Source organism: Suricata suricatta, chromosome 3, assembly GCF_006229205.1.
Source record: "Suricata suricatta isolate VVHF042 chromosome 3, meerkat_22Aug2017_6uvM2_HiC, whole genome shotgun sequence".
Classification (NCBI taxonomy): domain Eukaryota; kingdom Metazoa; phylum Chordata; class Mammalia; order Carnivora; family Herpestidae; genus Suricata; species Suricata suricatta.
In genome coordinates, this window is record NC_043702.1 from 69437471 (window position 1) to 69463715 (window position 26245).

General features: G+C 35.0%; 1 protein-coding gene and 1 pseudogene across 2 annotated transcripts in view; both read left to right on the forward strand.

The window, feature by feature from the left end:
• BAZ2B (bromodomain adjacent to zinc finger domain 2B) overlaps nucleotides 1–26245 on the forward strand; it is a 292602-nt gene that overhangs the window by 73472 nt on the left and 192885 nt on the right. The window contains exon 1 of one of the 2 annotated variants that reach the window (XM_029934505.1): nucleotides 20695–20723. The exons of the other annotated variant lie outside the window; for it this stretch is intronic. Within the exon in view, the coding sequence (XP_029790365.1) occupies nucleotides 20702–20723 (22 nt within the window). The 5' untranslated portion in view covers nucleotides 20695–20701. Of the gene's footprint in view, nucleotides 1–20694; nucleotides 20724–26245 lie in introns of those variants that run through there. 2 annotated transcript variants of the gene reach the window in all.
• Nucleotides 14331–14458, forward strand: LOC115288888 (annotated as a pseudogene).

The window sequence follows — 26245 nt, forward strand, 5'->3', positions numbered from 1 at the left end:
GCTTTTAAGGATGTTTTGTTTTCTCTAGAATGAGACTTGAGTTGGAAAATATTTATAATTTTAAATTATTATTTTCATTCAATAGCCAATTGAATGTTTACATTTTTAATGAACCACATCTCATACTTGTAGTTAGTTATTTAAATACTTTTAAAATATTGCTTTAAATGATTTAAAAACATTTAAAATGAAAATTAGTTTTAATTTATAACAAATTATATGCCCAATTATATTAATATATTTCAGTGTGAAACATAATCAGAACATCCTCTTTTTAAAGTTTTTTTTTTTTTTACTAAAAAATGGCAGAATATTTAAGGTGACTTCACATTAGGAAAAAATTTACAAAAATAAAGTTACTTGAGACTGTAATCACAAGGTTGTAAAACAGCCTTGAAAGGATTCTTAGGCTTGCTTAAATTTTTCATTGATATTTGAATGATTTATAGAGAGTCTTCCAAATGTGGAGAGTTGTTGAAAGAGGTAGTTCTCATAAGTAACTGATACTATTCCTCTTTAATTTTAAAGTGTAATTTCTACTATATATAAGGAAATATGTTTCTTAATGAAAAAACTTTATCCAAAGCCTTGATCACATTATTATAAAATTCTAATTAGTAAAATCTGAATTACAGTAATGAGATTTTATAGTATTTTTGAAAAATTCTTTTAAATGACAGAGAAATAAATTTAGAGATCTTTTATTCAGTCTGCTTCTTTAATCCTGCTCTAATTGTTCACTAATTACAAAGCAATAATGATCAGAAATGTAAATTCATGTGTAATCTTTGTATTTATGTTTTAGCATTTATTTTGAAAACTGGTTTATTTTTTAAGCTTAACATTTTTCAGAGGCCAGAGAGAACTCTTACTGTATTTTTAGAGGTTTTATCATCATCGAGTATACAGATGTTCAGATGTTTATGGCATGTTCATTCATTTTCCTAGGGGATCAAGTTAGCTATCTCTGATTTGTAGCTCTTTTTTTGTTATTTCTTAATCATAACTTTATTACCCTAACTGAATAGTTTACAACAAGGTATTAACATATTTCTGTACTAACCTTCTGTTTGGATCCAGTACTTTACAGTCAAGGAGGTTAACAACATCAGATGCAAAAGGTTTTTTAATTTGAAAAGTCTGATTTTCACTGTACATTTTTAAAGATAGTATTAGAAGAATTTGTAATTGCAACTGTTCTAAATTCAAGCATTTCAGGAGAAGAGATACTATCCAATATTATCAGCCATTAGATAAGTTAAAGACTAAGAAGTAGTCATTTGAGATATTTGTAAATAACTGAAAAGATAAGCCCTTACTTTGTAATAATATCAGGACTATGAGGCTTTCTCTGGCCCCTTGAGTCAGGAAAAGAGGGTAGATTTCAACACTGATTCAGGTTTAGGGGACTGTGTACAGAGTAGTTCAAGTGTTGACCATGGGGTAGAAATAAAGTGAGGCCAGGGAAGGGCTGATATGTTCAGAGAAAATGGAGAGGGTAAGGGATTAGTCAGAAGTAGATAAGCTGGTGAAATCATATGATAAAATGGTAGCTAAAAGAATAGAATATTGTGGTTAGAGAAGAATATATTATAGATTGTGTCAGAGCAAAAGCTGTAATGCGTTTTTATATATTTTATAATATACATCTTTTATACTTTTCCCCCAGAAATTTTCAGAACTCAGGAGAATTTTTGTTTTTCCCATGTTGTAAATCGCAGAAATCTCCAAACCTAACTAATCTCCCATCCATCTTCTTGGCCATCATCAATTCCCTTGAAGTCTGTACATCTTCAGTTTAATCATATTAAACCATTGCCCTCTTTCTTTTCTCTGCTTGAAGATGTCCCATTTCCTACATGATCAAATCTAGATATTCTAACTTGGTATTTAGGCTCCCTCCTCAATTTGGCTCTAACATATTTCCTAGCCAAACATCCTATTATTCAAGAAGAGTCCTACACCTTACCCAATGTGGACTGCATACTCCATATTGAATATTCTCTTTTGCACCCTATTTCCCTTTCCCTAAAATTCTTTTTTTTTTTTAGATTTTATTTTTAAGTAATCTCTACACCCAACATGAGGCTTAAACTCATAACCCTGAGATCAAGAGTTGCATGCTGTACCAACTGAGCCAGCCAGGTGCCCCTCCCTAGAATATTCTTTTTCTTTCAGGCTTTTAATTTTTTTCTGATGATTTCAAACCTCTTCTAATGCCCTGTCCACATGTAATCATGTCTTTGAGGCTTTCCTTAATCATCCTAATGAAAGTGATTCTCTCTCCCTAGTAGTTTGGTAATGCTTAATTTTTACTATTCCTATGTTACTGATGACATATATCCTCTTATATTTTACATATTTTAATACATATATTCCAACTGTGCTCCCTAAATGAGTATTCAGCAAATGTTTGCTGGTAAACAAAAATACCCCAGAAAGAGCTAAATTAATTAGTATCTTTAGCTTTCCTATTAAAATAAAAAAAGTATATTAATGCATGAATGTCCAAAATTGAACCATCGCAAGTGGGGTGAATGGGAAGGAATGTAGATTTTAGAACTAGAGAGAGTTCAAGTACTGATGCAACTGTATACTAGGCCTGTGACCTTCACCAAGTCAGCCTCTTTGTGCCTCAGGTCTTCAACTGTAAAATGTGTTACATTTAAAAGGATTGTTATGGAGAGTTAAGTATAGTGTTCATTAACTTTATTCCATCTTATGTAACCTTATATATGTCTTCTTGACACTCACATAATTATAGGGGCATAAAATCAGCTATAAACATCAGGGATATACCCCAAACATCTGAATTTATCTTACTCACATTATGTGAGTCCTCTTTTTTTTTTTTAACTTTTTAAATTTTATTTATTTATTTTGAGAGAGACAAGACAGAGTGAGAGCAAGGGAGCAGCAGAGAGAGAGGGAAAAAGAGAGAATCCCAAGTAGGCTCTGGGCTGCCAATTCAGAGCCTGACACGGGGCTCAAACCTATGAAACCATAAGATCATGACCTGAGCCAAAAGCGAGTCAGATGTTCAACTGACTGAGGTTGACCCAATATTGTGGTCCTTTTTATCTATAAATTAAAAAATGTTTTAATATTTATTTATTTTGAGAGGGAGATAGAGAGCAAGCAGGGAGGGGCAGAAAGAGGGAGGCAGAGAGTCCCAAACAGGTTGTATACTGTCAGTGCAGAGCCTGATGCAGGGCTTGAACTCACGAACCATGAGATCATGACAAGCTGAAATCAAGGGTCAGAGGTTTAACCAACTGCGCCACCCAGGCATTCCTTGTCTATACGTTTTAATAAATGAATTTCTGCTTTCTCTGTTATATGTATTTATGATAACTTAATTGATACATAAATTCCTGGGAGGAGGCTGATTAGATCTTTTGATACAATGTGCTTTTATTTAGGGAGAGTCAGACCTCACTAAGATACCAACATCTTAGAAGGCCAGAATGAACTTTAGGATGGTTCAGATTGTGCTACATTCCCCTTATACAGCAGATGAGAAAACCAAGGTCTACAGAGTTTGAAAGCAGATAATATACGAAATGGTAAAGAATATGGACTGAGGTCAGAAAAACCTTTATGTTTGTGCTCTGATCCTTATACAGTTGTGATCTCGTCAATTATACATTCTAAGATCCAGTTTTTTTTCCTCTCTAAAGCAGAGATAGTATTTATATCTCTAGGACTGTTGTGCATATTAAGTAACATAATGCTTATAAAGCATAGCACAGAGGCTGAAACATAAATTCTTTTGACCTCTCATCAGTGTCCTCACCTGTAAAGTTACTTTATCAGAGTTACACAGTGTGAGATCTTGGCCTAAATTTTGCTTTACTCCATCATAATTTTTTAGTATTCTGTTTTGTGATCATCTCCAATTAATTAAAAATATCTATAAACATACTTCATAAGAAGTATGATAAAATAGCTCATAGATTTTTTCTTCTTCTATCTTTCCAAATTCTCCATCTTCTTTGAGAGTATTCATACAATTTCACTTACATGCAGTTTTGTTAATATGTATTTTAAGTGATTCAGGGGCGCCTGGGTGGCTCAGTCGAATAAGTATCCGGCTTCGACTCACGTCATGATCTCACAGTTCGTGGGTTCAAGCCCTGCGTAGGGCTCTGTGCTGAGAGCTAACTCAGAGCCTGTAGCCTGCTTCAGATTCTGTGTCTCCCTCTCTCTTTGCTCCTCCTCCACTCATATTCTGTCTCTGTCTCTGTCTCTCTCTCTCAAAAGTAAACATAGGGGTGCCTAGGCAGCTCAGTCGGTTAAGCATCCGACTTCAGCTCAGGTCATGATCTCACGTCGGGCTCTGTGCTGACAGCTAGATCAGAGCCTGGAGCCTGTCTTTGGATTCTGTGTCTCCCTCTCTCTCTGACCCTTCCCTGCTCACGCTGTCTCTCTCTGTCTCTCAAAAATAGGTAAAAAACATTTAAAAAAACTAATGCTTTTTTAAAAAAGGAAACATAAAAAATTAGAAAAAAAAGAAATGGTGGTGGTAGATAGCAAATTTAAAATGTCAGATACCTATCATAGATAGGATAAAACAAAGTATAACAGTGACTGTTAGTTATCCCCTAATATCGATTCAACACTACCTTGGACCTGAGTATGTAGATATATTCTCTGTGGAGAGAGAGAGTTTGCTGTAATGATTTACAAATGATAATATAAAAGAAACGATATATATATATATATATGCATGCTTGTGTTAATTTCTTTTATATTACCACATATAATATATGTGTGCTTACACATATATATATTTATCATGTGGAATGCTTATGTTACAACCAATTGCTACCAGTACTTTCAGGACTGTGATTGTGTTCAATTATGTCAGTCTAATGAAAAAGAACAAAAATATATTTGACCTGTACAAGTGGTTCATTTGTACCAAGTGAAGGCCAGATGACATCAGAGGGAACTAAATTAAAGCTCTATAGTTGTTTGAGTAGAAAGAAATGGTGGGAATATTAAATCATTCAGGGAACACTAGATTATAAGATAGGCATGCCAAATTCAAATGTAACTAGAAAATAATGGGGAAGTAGCAGTCAATACCATATTCCATCATGTTGAGTACAATGATTTTATTTTAGAAAAAACATCATATGATAACCGTTTGAAATCTGTTTTACAGCTCTTATGTGCACACTTTGTAAATTTGTTTTGGTACTATGTTGAATTAGATCTAGTAGCAAGAAGAATTTATCCTCATTCATACATAGTTTTACTTTTCTGTGTATTTCAGTACTATAATATTTAGTTAATTTCAGTCTATCCCTGTGTTCAGAAGGCATTTTCTTCTCTCTTTGCAAAGGTCTAAACATAGTTTAAGTTTCAGAAACATTCTTATAAAGCTCTTACCTGCCTTATAAGTTGTGTGTTTAACTATTTCACCTATTAGACTGTGAAGTCCTTACCATCTAGAAAAGGCATACATTTTTATTCATTCTTGCAGTTCCCTTAGAGTCTGTTAGAAAGCTTAGCATCCAGTAGTGGTGTAGCAGAAATATATTCAGTAAACTGTCCTGTGCTAGCGTGTCTCTTAGTGTGATCTTGTCAGATTCAACTAGAATGGATAAATACATAGAAAACATACAGAGGATATACACTTTGACAATTTGAAAGTCAAACAAGTTAGTAAATTCTTCTTTTTAAATTAAATATCCCCTAGGATTTTGATCACTTACCATGGCATAAATTACTTTGATTTGATAAAGGATCTCCAGGGTAGTACCGGGAGAATGAAAGATTACATGGCAGGTCAGAACTGAATGTGGAGATGTAACCAGTATGCTTCAGCTAACAAAATGATGCATCATTGCAAAAATGTAGTTTTATATAGTTAGGGCAGCCTGAGAACATTTGTTTCCCAAGGAAGAGGAGACGCAAGAGAATGGAATGGAAAGGGATATGGGAAGAAACTAAAGATGCCCTCTTCTACTTTGGGGGTACATCCTGGAGTCATAGTACATAGGCAGTGTTCTCTAGCTTAGATGGAATTAAAACTGGCATACATTTTAAATCCTCTAGAGTAATATAATAAGTATATTTTCTACTTTTCTAATTCTGTTAAAGTAGATTTTTGCATGATGTTGCTACAACATAGAGTTTAGTTATCTTACTAACTTTTTAAATATCTTCCCACTTTCTACTTAAATTGAATTACCTATTCCTAAATTTCAAAGGCATTCAAAGTTAGCCTTGTCCTATCTATGGAACTTTCTAATACAGAGATGGTTTTCTATTCAGAACATTCTTAACCAGAACTTATAGTGATGATTTTGTCTATGTGTCTTTTTCCATACATCATTTCCTTTGCTTAAAGTGTTGTTACCTCTCTTTATCCATTGTCAATCCATTCCAAGAGTGGCCTTCTAGTCTTTTACGACAACTCTGATCTTCACTAAGCTTCCTTTTTTCTCAACATTTTATCTTTACTTTCTGCCCACAAACTTCTCTTTTAAATTTTAGAACCCTGTTTAAACTTTAGAACTGTTTTCAGTTCTGTATGTGACAGTGGGACCTTGCTATCCCACAGGCACCAAATTTAACATGTCAAACTTGAACATATTCTCTTCCAATTTCCCCCAAACTTCTTCCTTTTTATATATTCCCTGTATTGGTCAGTGCTATCAACATCCACTTAGCCCTCCAAGCCAGAAATATTAGTTATCCTTAACTACTTCTTTGAAAATTCTTATCTGGTCTAATATCAAATCCTATTGATTCTCTACAGGCAGTGTGATAATAAGAGCCACTGTTTATGGAGTGTCTGCTGTGTGACAGGTACTAATTTAAGAATTTGATGTGTAGGGGCACCTGGATGGCTCAGTTGGTTAAGCCTCTGACTTCAGCTCAGGTCATGATCTCGCGTTTGTGGGTTTGAGCCCCGCGGCGGGCTCTGTGCTGACAGCTCAGAGCCTGGTGCTTGCTTTGGATTCTGTATCTCCCTGTTTTTCTGCTCACCCCCTCTCATGCTCTGTCTCTCTCTGTCTGAAAAATAAATAAAACAAAAAAATTAAAAAAAAAGAATTTGATGTGTAGTAAGCCATTTAGTCTTCCTACCAACTTTATCATTCCTGTTTTATGTAAGAAAGACATGTGTTAGTTAACAAAACTACATACCACCACCACGAAACTGTCCATCTAATTTAAAACAAAAGAAAAATATATTGAATATGATCAAGCCTAATTTACAAGAAATAGTAAGGGGCGCCTGGGTGGCTCAGTGGGTTAAACCTCCGGCTTCGGCTCAGGTCAGATCTCACGTTTGTGGGCTCGAGCCCCGCGTTGGGCTCTGTGCTGACAGCTAGCTCAGAGCCTGGAGCCTGCTTCCAGTTCTGTGTCTCCTTCTCTCTCTGCCCCTCCCGCTCTCAAGCTCTGTCTCTCTCTGTAACAAAAATAAATAAAACATTAAAAAAAAAAAAAAAGAAATAGTAAGGGTAGAGGGACATATTAAATGACATCAGGGAGATAAAATTGAAAAGTTCACACTGACAAACTCTAAAAGACAAAAGACCTATTTTCTTCAACTAAAAATACTAATGGTTCAGGGATGTGGTGGGAGCAGTTACAGAGTAACAGTTTTGAAAGCCATATCAGCTCATTCCAAATACATATCATCTAATGTATAGATGTTATTTGAGTCCAAATTCAAGAAAATAGTTTAAAAATATTATAAGACAAATGTGTATACTGATTCAATATTTAATATTAAGGAATTATTGTTAGTAGTGTTGGGCTGGCTTTTTTTTTATGTACAAAGCATAAGTCTCTCCCTACAGACATAAGCATCTTTGTCAGAGGCTTGAAATAGAAGTGCTTTCACCAATCATATATTTTTACTTGGCCTCTGATAAAGGAGGTGATAAAATACTTATATCAATACCATTTATTAGACATAATATATAATTTTGTGATAAAAAATTATTTTAGAGAGAGAGTGCAAGTCTTGGAGAGTGGTAGAGGGAGAGAGAAAAGAAATCTTAAGCAGGCCCCACGTTCAACTTGGAGCCCAACATAGGGCTCCATCTCATGACTGTCAGATCATAACCTGCACTGAAATCAAGAGTCAGGCACTTAACTGACTGAGTCATCCAGGTGCCCCAATAATTTTGTCATTTAACTAATGCACAATTCTACAAAAAAGTTGACTATTGTATCATGCTTTCTCAACATTCAGTATTTGTTTTACAAATATATGGGTAATTGAAAGGAATAAAAATGAATTTTTCCAGAACTTCTATAAAAATGATGATGATGATGATGAAGATGGTGACTATATAGTCAACATCTGAATGCTTAATTACTGGTCAGACACCCTTTTATTAGTTTATTGTTTTAACTTCTTTCATCCTCCTAACTTCATGAGGGAGGAATTGTTATTATCCTCTTTTAATAGTTGGGAAACTGAGCTATAGGGAGGTTAAACAATTTGCCCAGGGTTACATTGTTATTAGGCAGTGACCTGGAGCCTGTGTCTTTACTATACCATACTGTTTCTCTTTTTGCCATGGTGCTATTAATATTTATCTCCTTTATTTCATTTATTTGGGAATTTCTCCTTCATTTTTAAAGTGTAGTTTTGCTAGATATAGAATCCTTGGTTGGCTTTTTTTTATTTTTTTTTTTAGCACTTCATATTTGTCATCTCACTGCCTTTGGCTTCTAGACTTTATGATGACAAATTGTTAATTTTATTGGGGATTCCTTATAAATGATGAGTTGCTTCTGTCTTGCTGCTTTTAAGATTCTATCTTGTCTTTATCTTTCAACGTCTTTACTGTGTTTCTCAGTATGATTTTTTTTTTGTGTTCATCCTATTTGGAGGCCATTGAGCTTCTTAGATGTGTAGATTCATGTCCCCCCCGCCCCCATATTTGGGAAGTTTTCAATATTATGTCTTTAAATATTTGTTCTGTTCCTTTTTCTCTCCTCCTTTTGAGATGTTCATAATTCATCTGGTTCAATTCTCCATATTTTTTTCTTTCTGCTCTTCAGACTTGATAATCTAAACTGACCTGTCTTCAAGTCTCTTGATTTCTTCTTATGTCTGCCTAGATTTGGTGTGAACCCCTCTAGTGACTCATTTACTTCACTTACTGTACTTTTAGCTCCAGCATTTTTATTTAGTTCCTTTTTATTTATTTATTTATTTCCTTTTAAAATGTTTTTTTTTTTTGAGAGAGGGTGAATGGGAGAAGGGCAGAAAGAGAAGGAGACAGAGAATCTCAAGCAGGCTTTGCCCTGTTAGCACAGAACTCAATGTGAGGTTTGACTGAAGTCACAAACCGTGAGATCATGACCTAAGCCAAAATCAAGAGTCCAATATTTAATTGACTGAGCCACCCGGTGCCCCTAGTCCTCTTTATAATTTCTATATCTTTAGTGATATTCTTTTCATATGTTAGTTTTTGGGTTTCCTTTCATTCTTTGTCCATGATTTTCTTTAGCTTGCTGAGCATATTTAAGATTGTAAATTTCTTCCTAGTTTACCTGCCCTGCAAGAAATGATAAAAAGAATGCTTCAGGCTGAATTGAAAAGACATAGACAGTAACTAAAAGCCATAGGAAGTAGTAAAAATAACAAACAAACAAAAAGACAAAAAAATCCAACTCCAGTAAAGTTAACTAGAGGGATGCCTGGGTGGCTCAGTTGGTTAAGCATCCAATTTTGGCCCAGGTAATGATTTTGTGGTTTTTGAGTTTGAGCACCACATCAGGCTCTGTGCTGACAGCTCAGAGCCTAGAGTCTGCTTTGGACCCTGTATCTCCCACTCTCTGCTCCTATACCACTTGTGCTCTATCTCTCAAAAATAAATAGATGTTAAAAAAAAAAGGTAACTACATAGGTAAACAGAAAGGGAATGCTTTGAAGGAAATAAAAAAAGTCAGGATAACTAGAGTAAAGAGAACATGTTATATTTTGAGATTAACAACCAGAAGATAAAGAACATTGTAGAATAAGATGAAGTGTTTTTCCCATTTACCTTAAGAGCAAAGAGAAGTAAAGTTTGAATTGTCAACAACTCAATATTAATTGAGGCTTACAGAGGTTGTACAATTCACCTAAAATTGTACGAATTTTAGTGATCAAGAGGTAAACAAGTATCATAATCTAGGATTGTCTTGAGCTAATACTTTACTACATTTCTTATAATACAATTTTAAGAAATACTTAAGAAATTTGTAAGCTTGAGATTTCTGTGGCCTGAAATTGTTCATTATTATTTCAATAGATGATAACAAAATGCTGACTATGTTTGGGGAATATGATTTTAAATGGAGCCATGGTTATATTACTTATTTTAGCTCTGATGGCGATCTATTGCTTCTCAGTAAATAGGTGAACCCATGACCATGAGAACAAACATTTGATCTGTTCCTATGATTTCTTCCATTTTTAGCTCCTGTCCACTAAGAGAGCATTAACAAAGGCTAATTGTGTGCCAGACAGTTTCCAGGTATCTTATCTTAGTCTTACTGATATTAAGTAACTGTTCCAAGTTGACATAATTAATAGTTGGTGTAACCTGGATTCAAATTCATACTTCTCTAGAGACAGTGATGTTTCTACTATAATGTACTGCCTGAGAAAATATTCCCTATAAAAGAATCATGAGACATTTATTCATTCAATCAATATATTATGTGCTTCTTATTCATTCATTTATTTATTTAACTAACATATATGGAATACTGACTTAAATGCTTCCCACATCTAGCTGTTGTAGATACTATGGTCAATAAAACAAATTTCCTTCAGTTTACTTTTATTAAGTTTATTTTTCAGTAAGAGAACAGAAGTACATAAATACATAAAATATTTTGGGGGTGCCTGGGTGAATCAATGGGTTAATCATCGGACTTTGACTCAGGACATGATCTCACGGTTTGGAAGTTTGAGCCTCTCATCAGGCTCTCTGCTGTCAGCCCAGAACCCACTTGGGATTCTTTGGTCCCCATCCCTGTGCCTCTCCCCAACTTGTGCTCACTAGCACATACTCTCTCTCAAAAATGAATAAACATTAAACAATATTTTTAATAATTGATAAAATCTCCAAAGGAGGGTAAAAGGTAAGGAAAATATGATAACACATATGGGGGGCAAGGTAGAATTGAGGGCAGTGCACATGTAACAGTTGGGGAAGGCCTCTGTGAGGAGGCAACACTTGCACTGAGAAATGCATCACCAGAAGGAGCCAGCTATGTAAGAATCTAAGGAAATAGGAATCACAGTGCTAATGAGACTAGACCTTTGCAAACTGTGGAGAAGAGGAAGACAGATATCATCAAAACTAGTTAAAACTTCTTTCCAATGTGAAGAGAAGCCACTGGAAGTTTTTTGGCTAGTGGTAGATTTTTTTTCCTTCATCTCATGTTTAATTTGAAAATGTTCCATATTTAACTTTTCTTCTGTTAGAGGCTTTTAGAAGGAGGCCATGTATAGTACATTGGTGACATTAAAGGAATACTATAAATTCTTTATGATTTATATGAATTTATATTTTTGGAGATGTTCTGTTTTCTTGTTCTTAAATTATATACCGCTGCTATCATAGTTAAGAAGTTTTCATCATCTTAAAAAATCATGGACATGCATTCTTCTTTGACGCAATAAGCATTGCATTGTGCCTTTTGAATTACTTAGCAAATGTATAAAGGCGGGAAATATATTGGTTGTATTCCCTTTTTTTAGGTGTGTAAAATATAATGAAGAAACAAACATACAAGCCAGTCATTATGTATCTGATAGATGCCATGATAGAGGTATATGTACTGTGTTTTTTGAATATGGAAAGGATAGTGTGATGATCCCTGAGGGTGGGAAAGGCCTCATCAAAAATTTGCATTCTACAAAGATTTCCCATCTCACTTTTTAAAGCATGTAGGGGCTAGGTATCAGTATTTGAATTTTTTAAAATGTTTTTTATTTCTTTTTGAGAGACAGAGACAGCACAAGCAGGAGAGGGTCAGAGAGAGAGGGAGACACAGAATCTGAAATAGGCTCCAGGCTCTGAGCTGTCAGCACAGAGCCAGACGCGGGGCTCGAACCCACAAACAGTGAGATCGTGACCTGAGCAAAAGCCAGTCGCTTAACCGACTTAGCCACCCAGGCGCCCCCACTATTTGAAAACTGATGATTATGCTGCAAAAATATTTAAGAAGAATTTATAATTTCCAGTTATATAGTAAAATAAATAAGTGATACCTGACTTAGTATATATGGGAAAGTTGAATTTCTTTTCACAGTGGAGTGTGAAAAAACATGATGCTGGTTGTTACTGCTGCCCTTTTCCTGTTCTGTTTTCTCTCACCTTTTATCCCCCAGTTTTGTAAGTATATGTGAGGTGGGAAGAAGATGAAATATTAAAAATTTTGAAGGAAGGATTCATATTCATAGCAAATTTCGGCATTTTTTTCCTTTGAGGAGGAAGATGTGGTTGTAAAAAGGGACCTTACTTTATTTTGAACTGGTGATAGCATCTTCTGATGGTCCTCAGCTGGAAGCTTGATCTTTACCCCACTCAAAATACCAGCTAGATGTATAAGGTTTCCCACCATAATATTAAGCAGGCACTCTCAGAAATAAAAAGGCCAAAGTGATACGAGATTAACATCAGTACAGTGGGAATGAGCAACATATCTATAGCGACATGTTAAGTCTGTTGGTAAAGAATCAGAGGAAGGATTCTTAGAAAATTAAATAGTATGATATGTAGGGAGATGCCAAAAAAGAAAACTTAAAGACAAATGCAGAGTACCCACATAGCGGGATATGAAGAGAAATGACACCAGCACAGTGTAATTTAGAATGTAAGTATGCTGAGAGAATTATAGGAACTGAATGAGTGGTGTTATTTCCTCCTTAGTAGTTAAATGCTCAATCAAAACAGACAGCCTGGTGTTGTACAAAGTGAATATAAAAAGAAAACTAAAAAGAAAAATACAGCAGAATTTCAGGAAAGGGTATTTCAGCCTTTATCTAATAAAAAATGACCTTTAAAGTTAATTGCAACAGATTAATATCCCCTGAAACCAGCATCTTCCTATAGAAGATGATTTTTAATATAGAAAAAGCTTCATGAGACTGAGGGTAGATGACAATAGGTAGCTTGAACATATATACTTAGTTTGGCTAATTGCTGAAGGCCCACTAGTTTGATAGAAAAATACATTTTAAGAAAACATAAGCAAAGAAATAGGAGAAGGATGAATAGCAACAAAATTCTGGGAGCTGGAGAGTAGTAGCCAATTTAGCAGAGTGAGAGAACTGAAGAATCAGCTGACAACAAGGAGAGCTGGGGAAAAAATGCAGTTTATACCTTTGGAAAACTTGAACACTCAGAAATGATCAGTTCTGGGTATCTCCAGAAGGGGCAGCAGTAGTGGTGGGGTACAGTTAGAAGCACAAGTGAATCTTTAAATACAAAGACTATATGAAAATGTAAAATGTTTATTAAACATTCATTAGACATAAAAAATTACATTTACATATTATATTCCTCAGATATCCTCTACTTAACACAGTTGGGTACCTCCTTTACTCACTGGAAGATTGGAGTCTTATTGTTTATCCTCTGGAATGGATACAACTGAGGGTTTTGGGCTTAGGTAAATAAAACACCTTTGTGGCAAGGGTATCGTGGGAAAATGGAGTCTGAGTAAAGGCTTATTATGTACTGAATATTGTGATCTCCTAGTCACCTTTGCTAAGTTGGCTCTTAAAAACTTAAAGATAAAAACATCAATGGGATTCTCAAGTGAAATGGCTAAATCATCCTATAGTGAAATCCATAGTTGACAAGCCTCATACAGGTTGACAAAGTTTCCACTTAAGGTTTTAATGTTCCATTCTGTGATTGGATAGGCAAGGGTCATCAGACATTTGAGGAATGCCTGAATTAGAAATGACAGAGACCTAAAAAAGTTAAGTAGGAGAAAAAATTAGAGGAAATAGAGAGTCTACAAGAAAACTTAAAGAATTATTATAATGAATACTTAAAAAAATTTTTTTAATGTTTTATTTATTTTTAATACAGAGAGAGACAGAGCATGAGAGGGGGAGAGGCAGAGAGAGAAGGAGACACAGAACCGGAAGCAGGCTCCAGGTTCTGAGCTAGCTGTTAGCACAGAGCCTGACCTGGGGCTCAAACCCACGAACGGGAGATCCGACCTGAGCTGAAGCCGGAGGCTCAACCGACTGAGCCACCCAGGCGCCCCTAGTGAATACTTTTAGAGAAGAAAAGACAGTGTGTCCATGTTACAAGAGTTCGCATAAAAAATGAATTGGCATCGCTTCTCGGCCTTTTGGCTAAGATCAAGTGTAGTATCTGTTCTTATCAGATTAAAAATGAATTGGCAAACCCCAGAAAGCTCTTAGATATTAAAATATCAAATGAAAAACTTATTTAGAAGAATTAGAGGATAATGTTGAGGCCATTCATAAAAAATAGACAAGAGGAAATAGAAAACAGGAGAGAAATGATTGTGGGACCAAGGCAGAAGGTATATTCTGAATTATAAGAAAGAGAGAGAGGGGAGTAATTTATATATGGTTCATATATAATATATACAGAGAGAGAGAGAAAGAGAGGGAGAGAGGGACGGAGGGAAAAGAGCAAGACAAGAAAAAAATTGCGGGAGGATCTCCGTAGTAAGTAATCAATTTTTCCCCTCATACTAAAGAAACTTGGCATTTAAAAAATGTCCTTAACCCTGGAGTACTTTACTCTTTTCTCCTTGGAAAAGAACTTGATCAAGTCCTTTAAAAAACTTTTCCTTTTATTGAGGTGAAATTCATATGACATAAAATTAACCATCTAAAAATGAACAATTTAGGGGCATCTAGGTGGCTCAGTTGGTTAAGAGTCTGATGTTGGTTCAGGTCATGATCTTTCAGTTCATGACTTAGAGCCCCACGTTGGGCTAAGAGCAGCTCAGAGCTTGGAGTCTGCTTCTTTCTTCTGTGTCAGATTCTGTGTCTCCTTCTTTCTCTGCCCCTTCTCTGCTCATGCTCGCTCTCTCTCTGTCTGTGTCTCTCTTTCTCTCTCAAAAATAAAAAATAAAAGTACATTTAAAAAAATGGACAATTTAGTGCATTCACAATGTGGTAGCTTGTCTATGAATGAATTTACTATTTTGAATATGTAAGATGGAATAATACATATATGAAGCCTTTGGTTTCTGGCTTCATTCACTTGCTTTTTGAAGGTTCATTTACCTTGTAGTAGGTATCAATTTTTTATTATTTGTATCTGAATAATATTTCATTATATGTGTAGACAACAATTTTTCTGTCCATCCATTGATGGACATTTGGGTTGTTATCACTTTTTGACTACTGTGAGTCATGCTGCTGTGAACATGTGTGTACTTGTACTTGAGAACCTCTTTTCAGTACTTTTGACTATATATCTAGGAATGGAATTGCTGGGTTAGATGTTCATTCTCTGTTTAACTGTCAGAAAAACCACCAGGGGCGCCTGGGTGGCTCAGTTGGTTAAGCCTCCGACTTCGGCTCAGGTCATGATCTCACATTTGTGGGTTCAAGTCCCGCATCGGGCTCTGTGCTGACAGCTCAGAGCCTGGAGCCTGCTTCCAATTCTGTGTCTCCCTCTCTCTCTGCCCTTCCCCGCTCATGCTCTGTCTCTCTCTGTCTCAAAAATAAATAAAACCACCAAACCATTTCTCCCAGCAGCCGAACCATTTTGCTTTCCTCCCAGCAATGTATGAGATTTCCAATTTCTTTTTTCCTTATCAATATTTGCTATTTTTATTTATTTATTTATTTATTTATTTATTTACTTAGTATTACAACTATACTAGTGGGTGTGCAGAGGTTTTGATTTGCCTCATTGTGGTTTTGACTTGCATTTCACATATTGCTAATGATTTTGAGTATCTTTTCAAGTGGTTATGGCTGTGTATATATATATGTATATATATATACATCTTCTTTGAATGTTTATTCATATCCCTTGTCCATTTTTTAATTGAGTGGTTGTCTTTGTGTTGTTGAGTTGTAAGACTTCTTGATATACTTTGGATATTAGAACATTACCAGTTATATGATTTGCAAATATTTTCTCTTGTATATTGTCTTTTTACTTACTTTTTTTAAATGTTTATTATTTTTGAGAGAGGGAGACACAGAATCTGTAGCAGGTTCCAGGCACAGAGCTTTCAGTACAGAGCCCGACACAGGACTCAAACTCACAAACCATGAGATCATGACCTGAGCTGAAATATGCCTAACCGGTTGAGCCACTCAGGTGCACCATCTTTTCACTTTCTTAATAATATTTGATCTATCCCCCAGATTTTAATTCTTTGAAATTCAATTTATCTTTTTCTTTTCTTTTTTGCTTATGCTTTTGGTATCATATTTAAGAATCTACTCCCAGATCCAAGTTTGTGAAGATTTGCCACTATGTTTCTTCTAAGATTTTTATTATTTCGCTTATGTTTATGTCATAAATCCATTTTATATTATTTTATTTTTAAGGAATCTCTACATCCAATGGGTGGCTCAAACTCACAATCCTGAGATCGAGAGTCACATGTTCTATCAACTGAGCCACCCAGGGTCCCCAATCCATTTTGAATTAATTTTCATATATATTATGAAGTAGGTGTTCAACTAAATTTTTTTGCATGTAGATATCCAGTTTTCCCAGCACCCTTTGTTGAAGAGACTCTCTTTCCTCCCACTGAATAATCTTGGTGTTCTTGTCAAAAATCGGTTGACCATAGATATTTGTGTTTAATTTTTGTACTCTCAGTTCTCTACCATTGGGTCTATATGTTAGTCCTCACACCAGTGCTTCACTGTTTCATTGCTGTAGCTTTGTAATAAATTTTGAAATCTGAATATGTGATTCCTTCAACTTTGTTCTTCTTTCTCAATATTACTTTGGTTATTTGGGGCCACTTGTAATCCCACATAAATAAGAGGATTAACTCTTCTATTTCTTAAAAAAAAAAAAGGGCTGTTAGAATACTGGTAGTAATTGCGTTGAAACCGTATATCACTTTGGTTAGTGTTGCTCTTAAAAAGTACTAAATCCTAAAATCCATGAGCATTGGATGCCTTTCCATTTATTCAGGTCATCTTTAAATTTTTTTAAGCCATGTTTTGTAGTTTTCAGTGTGGAAGTCTTTCACCTCCTTCGTTAAGATTATTCCTAGGTATTTTGCTCTTTGGAATGCTATTGTAAATGCTTTCTTAGTTTCTTTTTTGGATTGTTCATTGTTGGTCTATAAAACACGGCTGATTGTGTGTGTGTGTGTGTGTGTGTGTGTGTGTGTGTATGCGCGCGTGTGCGGGTGTTTATCTTGTATTCTGAAAAATTTTGCTGAGTTTATTTATTAGTCCGAGTAGTTTTCTTTTTCCTTATCTTTGGGGTGTTCTATCTTTTGGATCATGTCATCTGCAAATAGAGATAGTTTTACCTTTCCAATTTAGATGTCTTTTATTCCTTCCTTCCTTCCCTCCTCCCATCCTCCCTTTCTCCTTCCTTTCCTGCCCTCCCTGCCCCCCCCCCCGCCCCCCCAGTTACTCTGGCTAGAAATTCCAGTTGTGAAAGCAGCCATTCTTGTCTTCTTTCTGATCTTAAGGGGAAAACTTTTGGTCATTAATTTGATATGAGAAACAGAGTGTCTGAAGTCTGAAGTGGGCTCTGTGCTGACACCCACAGCTAAAGGCATCTTTTTAACAAAATTTGCCATGCTAACCATTTCTAATTGTAAATTCAGTACTGTTAAATATATTCACATTGTTGTGCAACCAATTTCCAGAACTTTTTCATTTTGCAGAACTGAAACTCTATAACCATTAAAGAAGTTCCCATTTCCTCCTTCCTCCATTCCTTGGCAACTACCATTCTATTTGCTGTTTCCATGAATTTGACTACTCAAAATACTTAATGTAAGTGGGATTATACAAATTTTTTTTTGCTGAATTAGCACTTTATGTCTTTATGTATGGTGTAAAAAAGTGGTCCAGTTTCATTCTTCTGTACATTATTCTCCAGTTCTCTCAGCACTATTTGCTAAAGAGACTGCCTTTTTTCTATTGGATATTCTTTCCTGTTTTGTCGAGGATTAGTTGGCACTTACTGGTAGGTCTATTTCTGGGTTTTCTCTTCTGTTCCATTGATCAGGTGTCTGTTTTTGTGCCAATCCCATACTGTCTTGATGATTACAGCTTTGTAATATAGGTTAAAATCTGGGATTCTGGGGCACCTCGGTGGCTCAGTTGGTTAAGTGGCCGACTTTGGCTCAGGTCATGATCTCATAGTTCGTGAGTTCGTGCTCCGCATCAGGCTCTGTGCTGACAGCTCAGAGCTTGGAATCTGCTTCAGATTCTGTGTCTCCCTCTTTCTGCCCCTCCCCTACTCATGCTCTGTCTCTCTACCTCTCAAAAAAAATTTAAATTAAAAAATAAACATTAAAAAAAAAAAGTCCACGGTTCTGATGCCTCCTGCTTTGGTTGTCTTTTTCAACATTACTTTGCCTCTTTGGGGTCTTTTGTGATTCCATACAAATTTTATGACTGTTTGTTCTAGTTCTGTGAAGAATACTGGTGTTATTTTGATAGGGATTGCATTGAATATGTAGATTTCTTTGAGTAGTATAGGCGTTTTTACAACATTTGCTCTTCAATCTATGAACATGATACATTTTTCCATTTTTTTGTTTCTTCTTTAGCTTCTTTCATAAGCTTCCTATAGTTTTTAGTGTACAGATCTTTCACTTCTTTGGTTAGGTTTATTCCTAGGTATTTTATGGTTCTTGATGCAATTGTAAGTGGGATCCATTTCTTGATTTCTCTTTGTGCTGCTTCATTATTGATGTTTAGAAATACAACTGCTTTCTGTACATTGATTTTATATCCTGTGACATTACTGAATTCACATATCAGGTATAGCAGTTTTTTGGTGGAGTCTTTCAGGTTTTCCATGTGGCATATCATGTGTTCTGTAAAAAGTGAAAGTCTGGCTTCTCCTTTGCCAGTTTGGATGCCTTTTATTTTGTTTTGTTGTCTGATTGCTGAGGCTAGGACTTCTGGTACTATGTTGAACAATAGTTAATGAAACTGGACATCCCTGTCATGTTCCTGACCTTAGGAGGAAGCTCTCCATTTTTCCCCATTGAGGATGATATTAGCTGTGGGCTTTTCATGCATGCGTTTTATGATGTTGAGGGATATTCCTTCTATCCTGACTTTCTTGAGGGGTTTTATCAAGAAACGATGCTATATTTCATCTAATGCTTTTTCTGCATCTATTGAAAGGATCATATGGTTCTTATCCTTTCTTTTATTAACATGATGTATCACATTGATTTATTTGCAAATATCAGGAGCCTAGGAATAAATCTTATTTGATCATGGTGAACAGTTCTTTTAAGGTATTGTTGACTTTGATTTGCTTGTATCTTTTTGAGAATTTTTATATCTGTCTTCATCAAGGATACTGGCCTGTACTTCTCCTGTTTAGTGGATTCTTTGTCTGGCTTTGGAATCAAGGTAATGCTGGCTTTATAGAATGAGTTTAGAAGCTTTCCTTCCATTTCTATTTTTTGGAACAGTATAAGAAGAATAGGTATTAACTCTGCTTTAAATATCTGGTAGAATTCCCCTGGAAAGCCATCTGGCCCAGGACTCTTATTTGTTGGGAGATTTTTGTTAACCGATTCAATTTCTTTGCTGGTTATGGGCCTGTTCAAATTTTCTGTTTCTTCCTGTTTGAGTTTTGATAGTGTGTGAATGTCTCATTGTTTTTAATCCATTTTCTTTGTCTTACTTTAAGCATTATACTGTGGTTATTTTTGAATACTGAGTATTGGACTTTTTAGGCAAAATAAAGTACTTTTAGTCTTCATACTCTTCAAGTAAAATAAAGATGTATTTTTAAAAAGATGTCATCTTGGAGATCAAAGTCTATGCGTACATAGAAGTATATTTCCAAAGAATAAAAATTTATCACACTCTCATATGTGCAATACCTGCAAATTATATTATATCTTCAGGTGATTATAATGTTAAGTATTAAGAGGAACAAATCCTGGGGGGCCTGGCTCAGTTGGAGGAGCATGCAATTCTTGATCTTGGGGTCATGAATTAGAGCCCCACATATGGTGTAGAGATTACTTAAGTAAGTGAAACTTAAAAAAAAGACTAAGAAGTTCTGATACACTTTTTAATTTATTATAAGCACACTTAATGGAAGAAGTGAGGCAAGTTACTAAAAGTTAACTTCTCTTTTGTATGTTTGTTAAATTCAACTACTTTCCTGAAAAAACTAAAATTGCTAATTTTAAAATTAGTTTTGGAATACAAAGTATTTTAGAATATGATTTAATTTGTAATTTAATATTTAGAGAAAATTTTGGTTTTTTTGTGTTTGGCACATCCTACTAGGAACACACTTTATAAATCCTCCATATATTTTGAATCATAATAAGTCATCATAATAAACATGAAGCTTTTATTGAAATTAATCATTGTGCAAATATAACTTTGAAAAATGAATAAAAATTTTAATTTGATTATGGCCTCTCATAAAAGGAAACACTCTAAAAATATTTTCTCCTTGAACCAAATTTCATAACCATGATGTTTTTCTGTTTATGCTTCAGGATTTATCTCCCTTTGGAATTGATGTTAAGGAATCAATCTTTTGGTATGTGGGTTAGTCTGCATCAAAATGCAATTTTTAATTGTTTCACACAAGTTCATTTTTATTTCACTAGTAAAGTTATTACATGCTTAAATGTAGAAACTGTATGTACTTTTACCTCTCTCTTAGTTCCTAGTAAAAGGTATTTAATTCATTAGCTAGTTATTAATGCAGGATCAAAAATGTAGGGTTAATTCTGAAATTGCTTCTTCTGGTCTTGGTTTTGTGGCAGTTGTGTTTGAGGTTTGGGGGTTGTACCTGTTGGATGGAAATAACCATTCTTATTATTTTTGGATGAAGTACTTTGTATTTCGTATGTACAAAAATGCTAAATCTTCAATTAGTCAGAATTAAGACTATTACAAAAATTGCTTGCCTCTACAACTTGAAGTTTGTTCAGAAATTAAGATGCATGTCATATACAAAACTGAAAAGAATCTTAAAATCATACTAAGTCTAGTGCTTTCATTTTGTAAAACCAAACCTTAGAGCGACCGACTCTACATTACACAGCTATTTCATGGCAGAATCCGGCGTTAGTGTCTAATTCCCAGCTCAGTGTGCCTTTTCAATAATTAGATGACTTTATTTCCTTTTAATGCATTCTATTTTTTCATGTTATTTTAGAAAGAGGATCACGTTTCAGGCTTATTTCTATTAATAGTATCACCATTTTCCGCATCAGTGTATGAATCCTGGTATTATGTTGGATTGTTCTCTTTCCTCTGGCTCTAGATCAAAACTTGCAAGTATCTGTGCTCTGGCTTTATTATCCTTTGCATCCTTTTGCCTTTTTTTGTTTTCCTTGCACCCCCACCACCACCCTATTAGGTCATGATTAGCTGTTTCTCTAGTTTCTCTGTCTCCAATGTTATGTCTCCTTTTCTCACTCACTGCGGATAACATTGCCACATTAACACAGAGGAAATCATGATTTCTTTGTCCCACCTTTATTTATTCTGTTCCTTTTGGGGCAAGTTTCTTTTTCTAAGTCCACGTATAGATTTAAATACTGCATATCCTTCAAGACCATACCCAAATCTAATTTCCTTTTTAATATGAACCACATCTAACTAAATGGAGTGCCGTGTAAAATCTAGGGTCAGTTAGTGTCTGTAATCATTTGACGTCTAGACTCACGGATCCTATTTTAGAGTGCTAGAGCAGCAAGAGATGTTGGGTACCACGTCTTCTAGTCACCTCACTTTACAGTTGGGTAAGTGGTTTGCCTAGAGTTCAATGGTTAACATAAGCACTTGGAGGGTTCAGAGTTGAGGTATAAATAGACTTCCATCTCCTAACCTGTAATCCAGAATTCCTTCCTGTGTAACATTTTCTCTCACTATAAAATGCCTTGTCTTTTTAGATGCCTTTTATGAGTTCATTTATAATTTCCTCCTCTTGAGCCCAAGAATCTTACTTTAAACTTTTTTATACTCTCCTTAATATTTTGCATATAAGAGACCTTAACCCAATCTTTATTTATAGAGAATTACATTCAGATAAAGTAATATTTTAAATAAGGTTATTTCCATTTCTATACATATTAATGACCAAGGATTATGCTTTTATTTTAGAAGGATGGAAGAATAGTTTTTAATGTTCTTGGACGTTTGCATCTATTCCTAATACTTTACTAAACAAAAATAGTAGAAAATAGCAAGATGCAATTGAAAAGTTTTCTGGGTCTCTTTTATTGTCACATAGATAGGTTTCACTTGCTACAATGTTAAGAAATTTTATGAACATTTCTTTGTTGCTTTTGTGTTTTCAGTTTCTAAGGAAATATTTTACCTGAAGTGATTTTATAGCGGATTGTATTAAGTAGTTTTGTTGTCTTAGTTAGTAAGCCATTACTGAACACTCCTTAATACAATCTTTTCAGGTTTTAAAGTTTTATGAATATATTTGATTTAGAACATGTAAGTAATGCAACAAAAATTAGAGCAAATATATACACTTTAAATTTTTTTTCAAGTCTGCATAAATAAAAATGGTACATTAGAGGGACGCTTAAATACCTATCAGGTGAATAAAGCATGGGCTTCCTGCTTACAGTTGAGGATATATGTATCGTTTGCTTTAGATGTATTACAGAGGTGATGTCAAGGTGAAAGCAGGCTTGCAGAATGGTCGGAAATCATTGATATTCTGACTTGGAGGCTGTAAATGGCTCAGTGGCAGATGGAGTCTTTGTCAAGGAAGAAAAATGGCAGCTTTGGAGCATCATAGATGTTTTGCTAGCAGCTCAGCACACAGGCTGTGACCTTCTAGTGTTCAGGCGTCTTTCTTGTGCGCTAATAAATTGTCCTCAGCTTTTATTCACCTAAAGTAGATAAACAGTACTTATCATATTTCAGTACAAATTGAGGTGCTTAATTATAGACAGACAGAAATATGTTTTATTATCTAGTTTTTAAAGAAGTAGCTTTGAAGGGAATGTGCATTTCTTGTTATCAAAAGTATTTCTTAGTTGAGTTAACAAGAGGGAAAACAATAGTGTTTAATTGGGAAAAATAATTTTATAGAATCACAGAATATTAAATCTAGAAAATATATTAAAAATCCTAGACAAACTCTCTCATTTTACAGAGGAAGAGACCAAGTCTCAGAGACTGTGATTTAACCAAGGTAACCTAATAAGTTCATTAAAAACACTAGGTAACTATTGATTATTTCTTGTTATATATATAAAATACCTTTAGTTATGAAGGTAAAAGAAACTACTCTCGGGGCACCTGGGTGGCTAAGTCAGTTAAGCATCTGGCTTTGGCTCAGGTCATGATCTCATGGTTCGTGGGTTCGAGTCCCACATGGGGCTCTGTGCTGACAGCTAGCTCAGAGCCTGGAGCCTGTCTTTGGATTCTGTGTCTCCCTCTTTCTCTGACACTCCCCTGCTCACACTGTCTCTCTCTATCTCTCAAAAAATAAATAAAAAACATTTAAAAATAAGAAAAAGAGAAACTACTTTCTTTGAATAAAACTTAGAATGCCACAACATAGGGGGGCACCTGGGTGGCTCATTTGAGTGAGTGACCAACTCTTGATTTCAGCTCAAGTCATGGTCTCACAGTTTGTGAGTTCAGGCCCTACATTGGGCTCTGTGCTGAGAGTGTGGAGCCTGCTTGGTATTCTTTCTCCCTCTCTCTCTCTCTCTCTCTCTCTCTCTCTCTCTCTCTCTCTTTCTCTGCCCTTCCCAATGTTGTACTTTCTCTCTTAAAAATAAGATAAATAAACTTAAGGAAAAAAAAGAATACCACAGCATATACCTGCTTATTCATGGCAGTTGCATAAGAGTACATAATTTTAGAGACTTTTATTTAATATTCAATTGCATGTGTTTTCATTGGAAAGAATTCAAGTTTTGTGATTTTTTAAAAAAAGTTTTTATTTATTTTGAGAGAGAGAGAGAGTGAGTGTGTGCACAGGAGGGGAGGAAGGGCAGAGAGAAAGGGAGAGGGAGAATTCCAAGCCGACTTTACGTTGACAGTGCAGAGTCCAACACTGGTCTCAATCTTCTTAACAGTGAGATCATGACCTGAACTGAAATCAAGAGTTAGACGCTTAACCAACAGAGCCACCCAGGTGCCCCTACAGTTTCTTATGTTAGTCTGCATCACTAGATTGTATTATAGAAAATTTTCATTGAATGGAGAGTTTACACTGTGTTATAAAGTTATACATGCATGAAATATCTTCTTAGTCCTTAATAAGAACATATTTAAACAATATTTTTATTTAAATCAGAACCTATTGAAATATAATTTTTGTGACTTATTTGAGCATTTTTAAAAGTCTGTTCTGTTAGAGATGTTACATTTCATATTAAAAATATGAATATTATATTAAGTATTTAAGTTTTTTATAGACATTTTTGAGATATTTTGAAAAAGTATTGCATGTATCCTTGGGAATTTCTTCTAGTTTTTTGTGGAACGTATGTCTCCAGGAGAGTGTTATCATGTAGCGTATCTTCAGTTGGGCAGCTGACATATTAAAGAGTACATTGTGACTAAAATTACAAGTGGAGCATTACACACCTAAAACTTACTAAAGCATTTGACAATTGCTGATGTTATAGAAAGGAATCACTGTATATTAGAGAAGAAAAGGACTCTTTGCTTTAGTGGATCAAAGTTGCTATTTTCAGTGCCTCCAGTTGTAGTCTTTTGTATGCCAATATCTAAAGAAGCACAGTTAAAGAGAAATTTGACAACAATTATACAGAATGATGCCTGTGCATTTTCTAACAGTAAAATTATACAACAATTTTATAGATGTGTTTGGTTAGGAGAACATTTTTAAAGGTTAGTACTGAAAGCTTTGAGAATCTTGAAATAAGTGTTTGGTTTTATTAGTAAATTTTGTTTGTGTAAAACTTGTTAGACCTTGTAGATAAAATATGGATATGAAAAATATTGTTAACATCATAATGAAGAATACTATTTCTACTAATGGATATGTTGATAGGTAGCTATTTTACCCATTATCTATTTATAATTTTGATTTAATTTCATTATTATTATCTTAAAATTATTTCTACACTTAGCATGGGTCTGGAATTCACAACTGTGAGATCACAAGACACTTTATGTGCCAGCCACGTGCTCCCCCATTATTTTCTTTATTATGAAGTAAATAACCTATGAGAGAGGTTAAGTGATGATTAGTAAATTTTTCAACAGCAAATTATTGAGTCCTTAGTACATGCAAGTGCTGAGGATAAGGCAGAAGCAGAACAGACTTTACACTCATGGGGCTCACAGTCTATGAGCAAAAGGGAAAATGGATAATAAATTGATATTTAATATGTGAGATGACAACCAACACTGAAGAGAGAGAAAGCAAATTATAGGTCATGAGTGCAAGGGTTGTGGAATTAGTATTTCTTACAGGGTGGTCAGTGAAGGCCTGTCTAAGGAGATGACGGTTTAACAGAGATCATAAGAATGTTTGGGAATCAAGTCGTGCATATATCTAAGTGAGGACTATCCCAAGGAGAGCAGTAAATGCAAAGACTATAATTTAGGGAGACTATGTTTGGGGCGACTGGATGGCTCAATTGGTTGAGCGTCTGGCTTCACCTCAGGTCATGATCTAATGGTTCGTGAGTTCGAGCCCCATGTCAGGCTCTATGCTGACAGCTAGCTCAGAGCCTAGAGCCCACTTCAGATTCTGTGTTTCCCTCTCTCTCTGACCCTCCCCTGCTTGTGTTGTCTCTCAAAAATAAAAATAAAATAAAGTAAAAAAAAGAAAAAGAAAAAAGGGAGACTATGTTTGGCATATTTGAAGAATAGTAAGGACACCAGCATGACTGAAGTGGTATGAGCCATTGGCAAATAATAAATGAAGTCATAGAAATTTTACCTAAACCTACATTTGAGATTCAATTCTTTTTTTTAAGGGAAGATTTAAAGGAACTATGTTCTAAGCTTAACCAAAGCCCACACTGTTGCTAAACCAGCAGTCCCCAAAGTAGTCTCAGTAGAGCATTGGTTGTATGGAGCATTGCATGAAAAACAGTT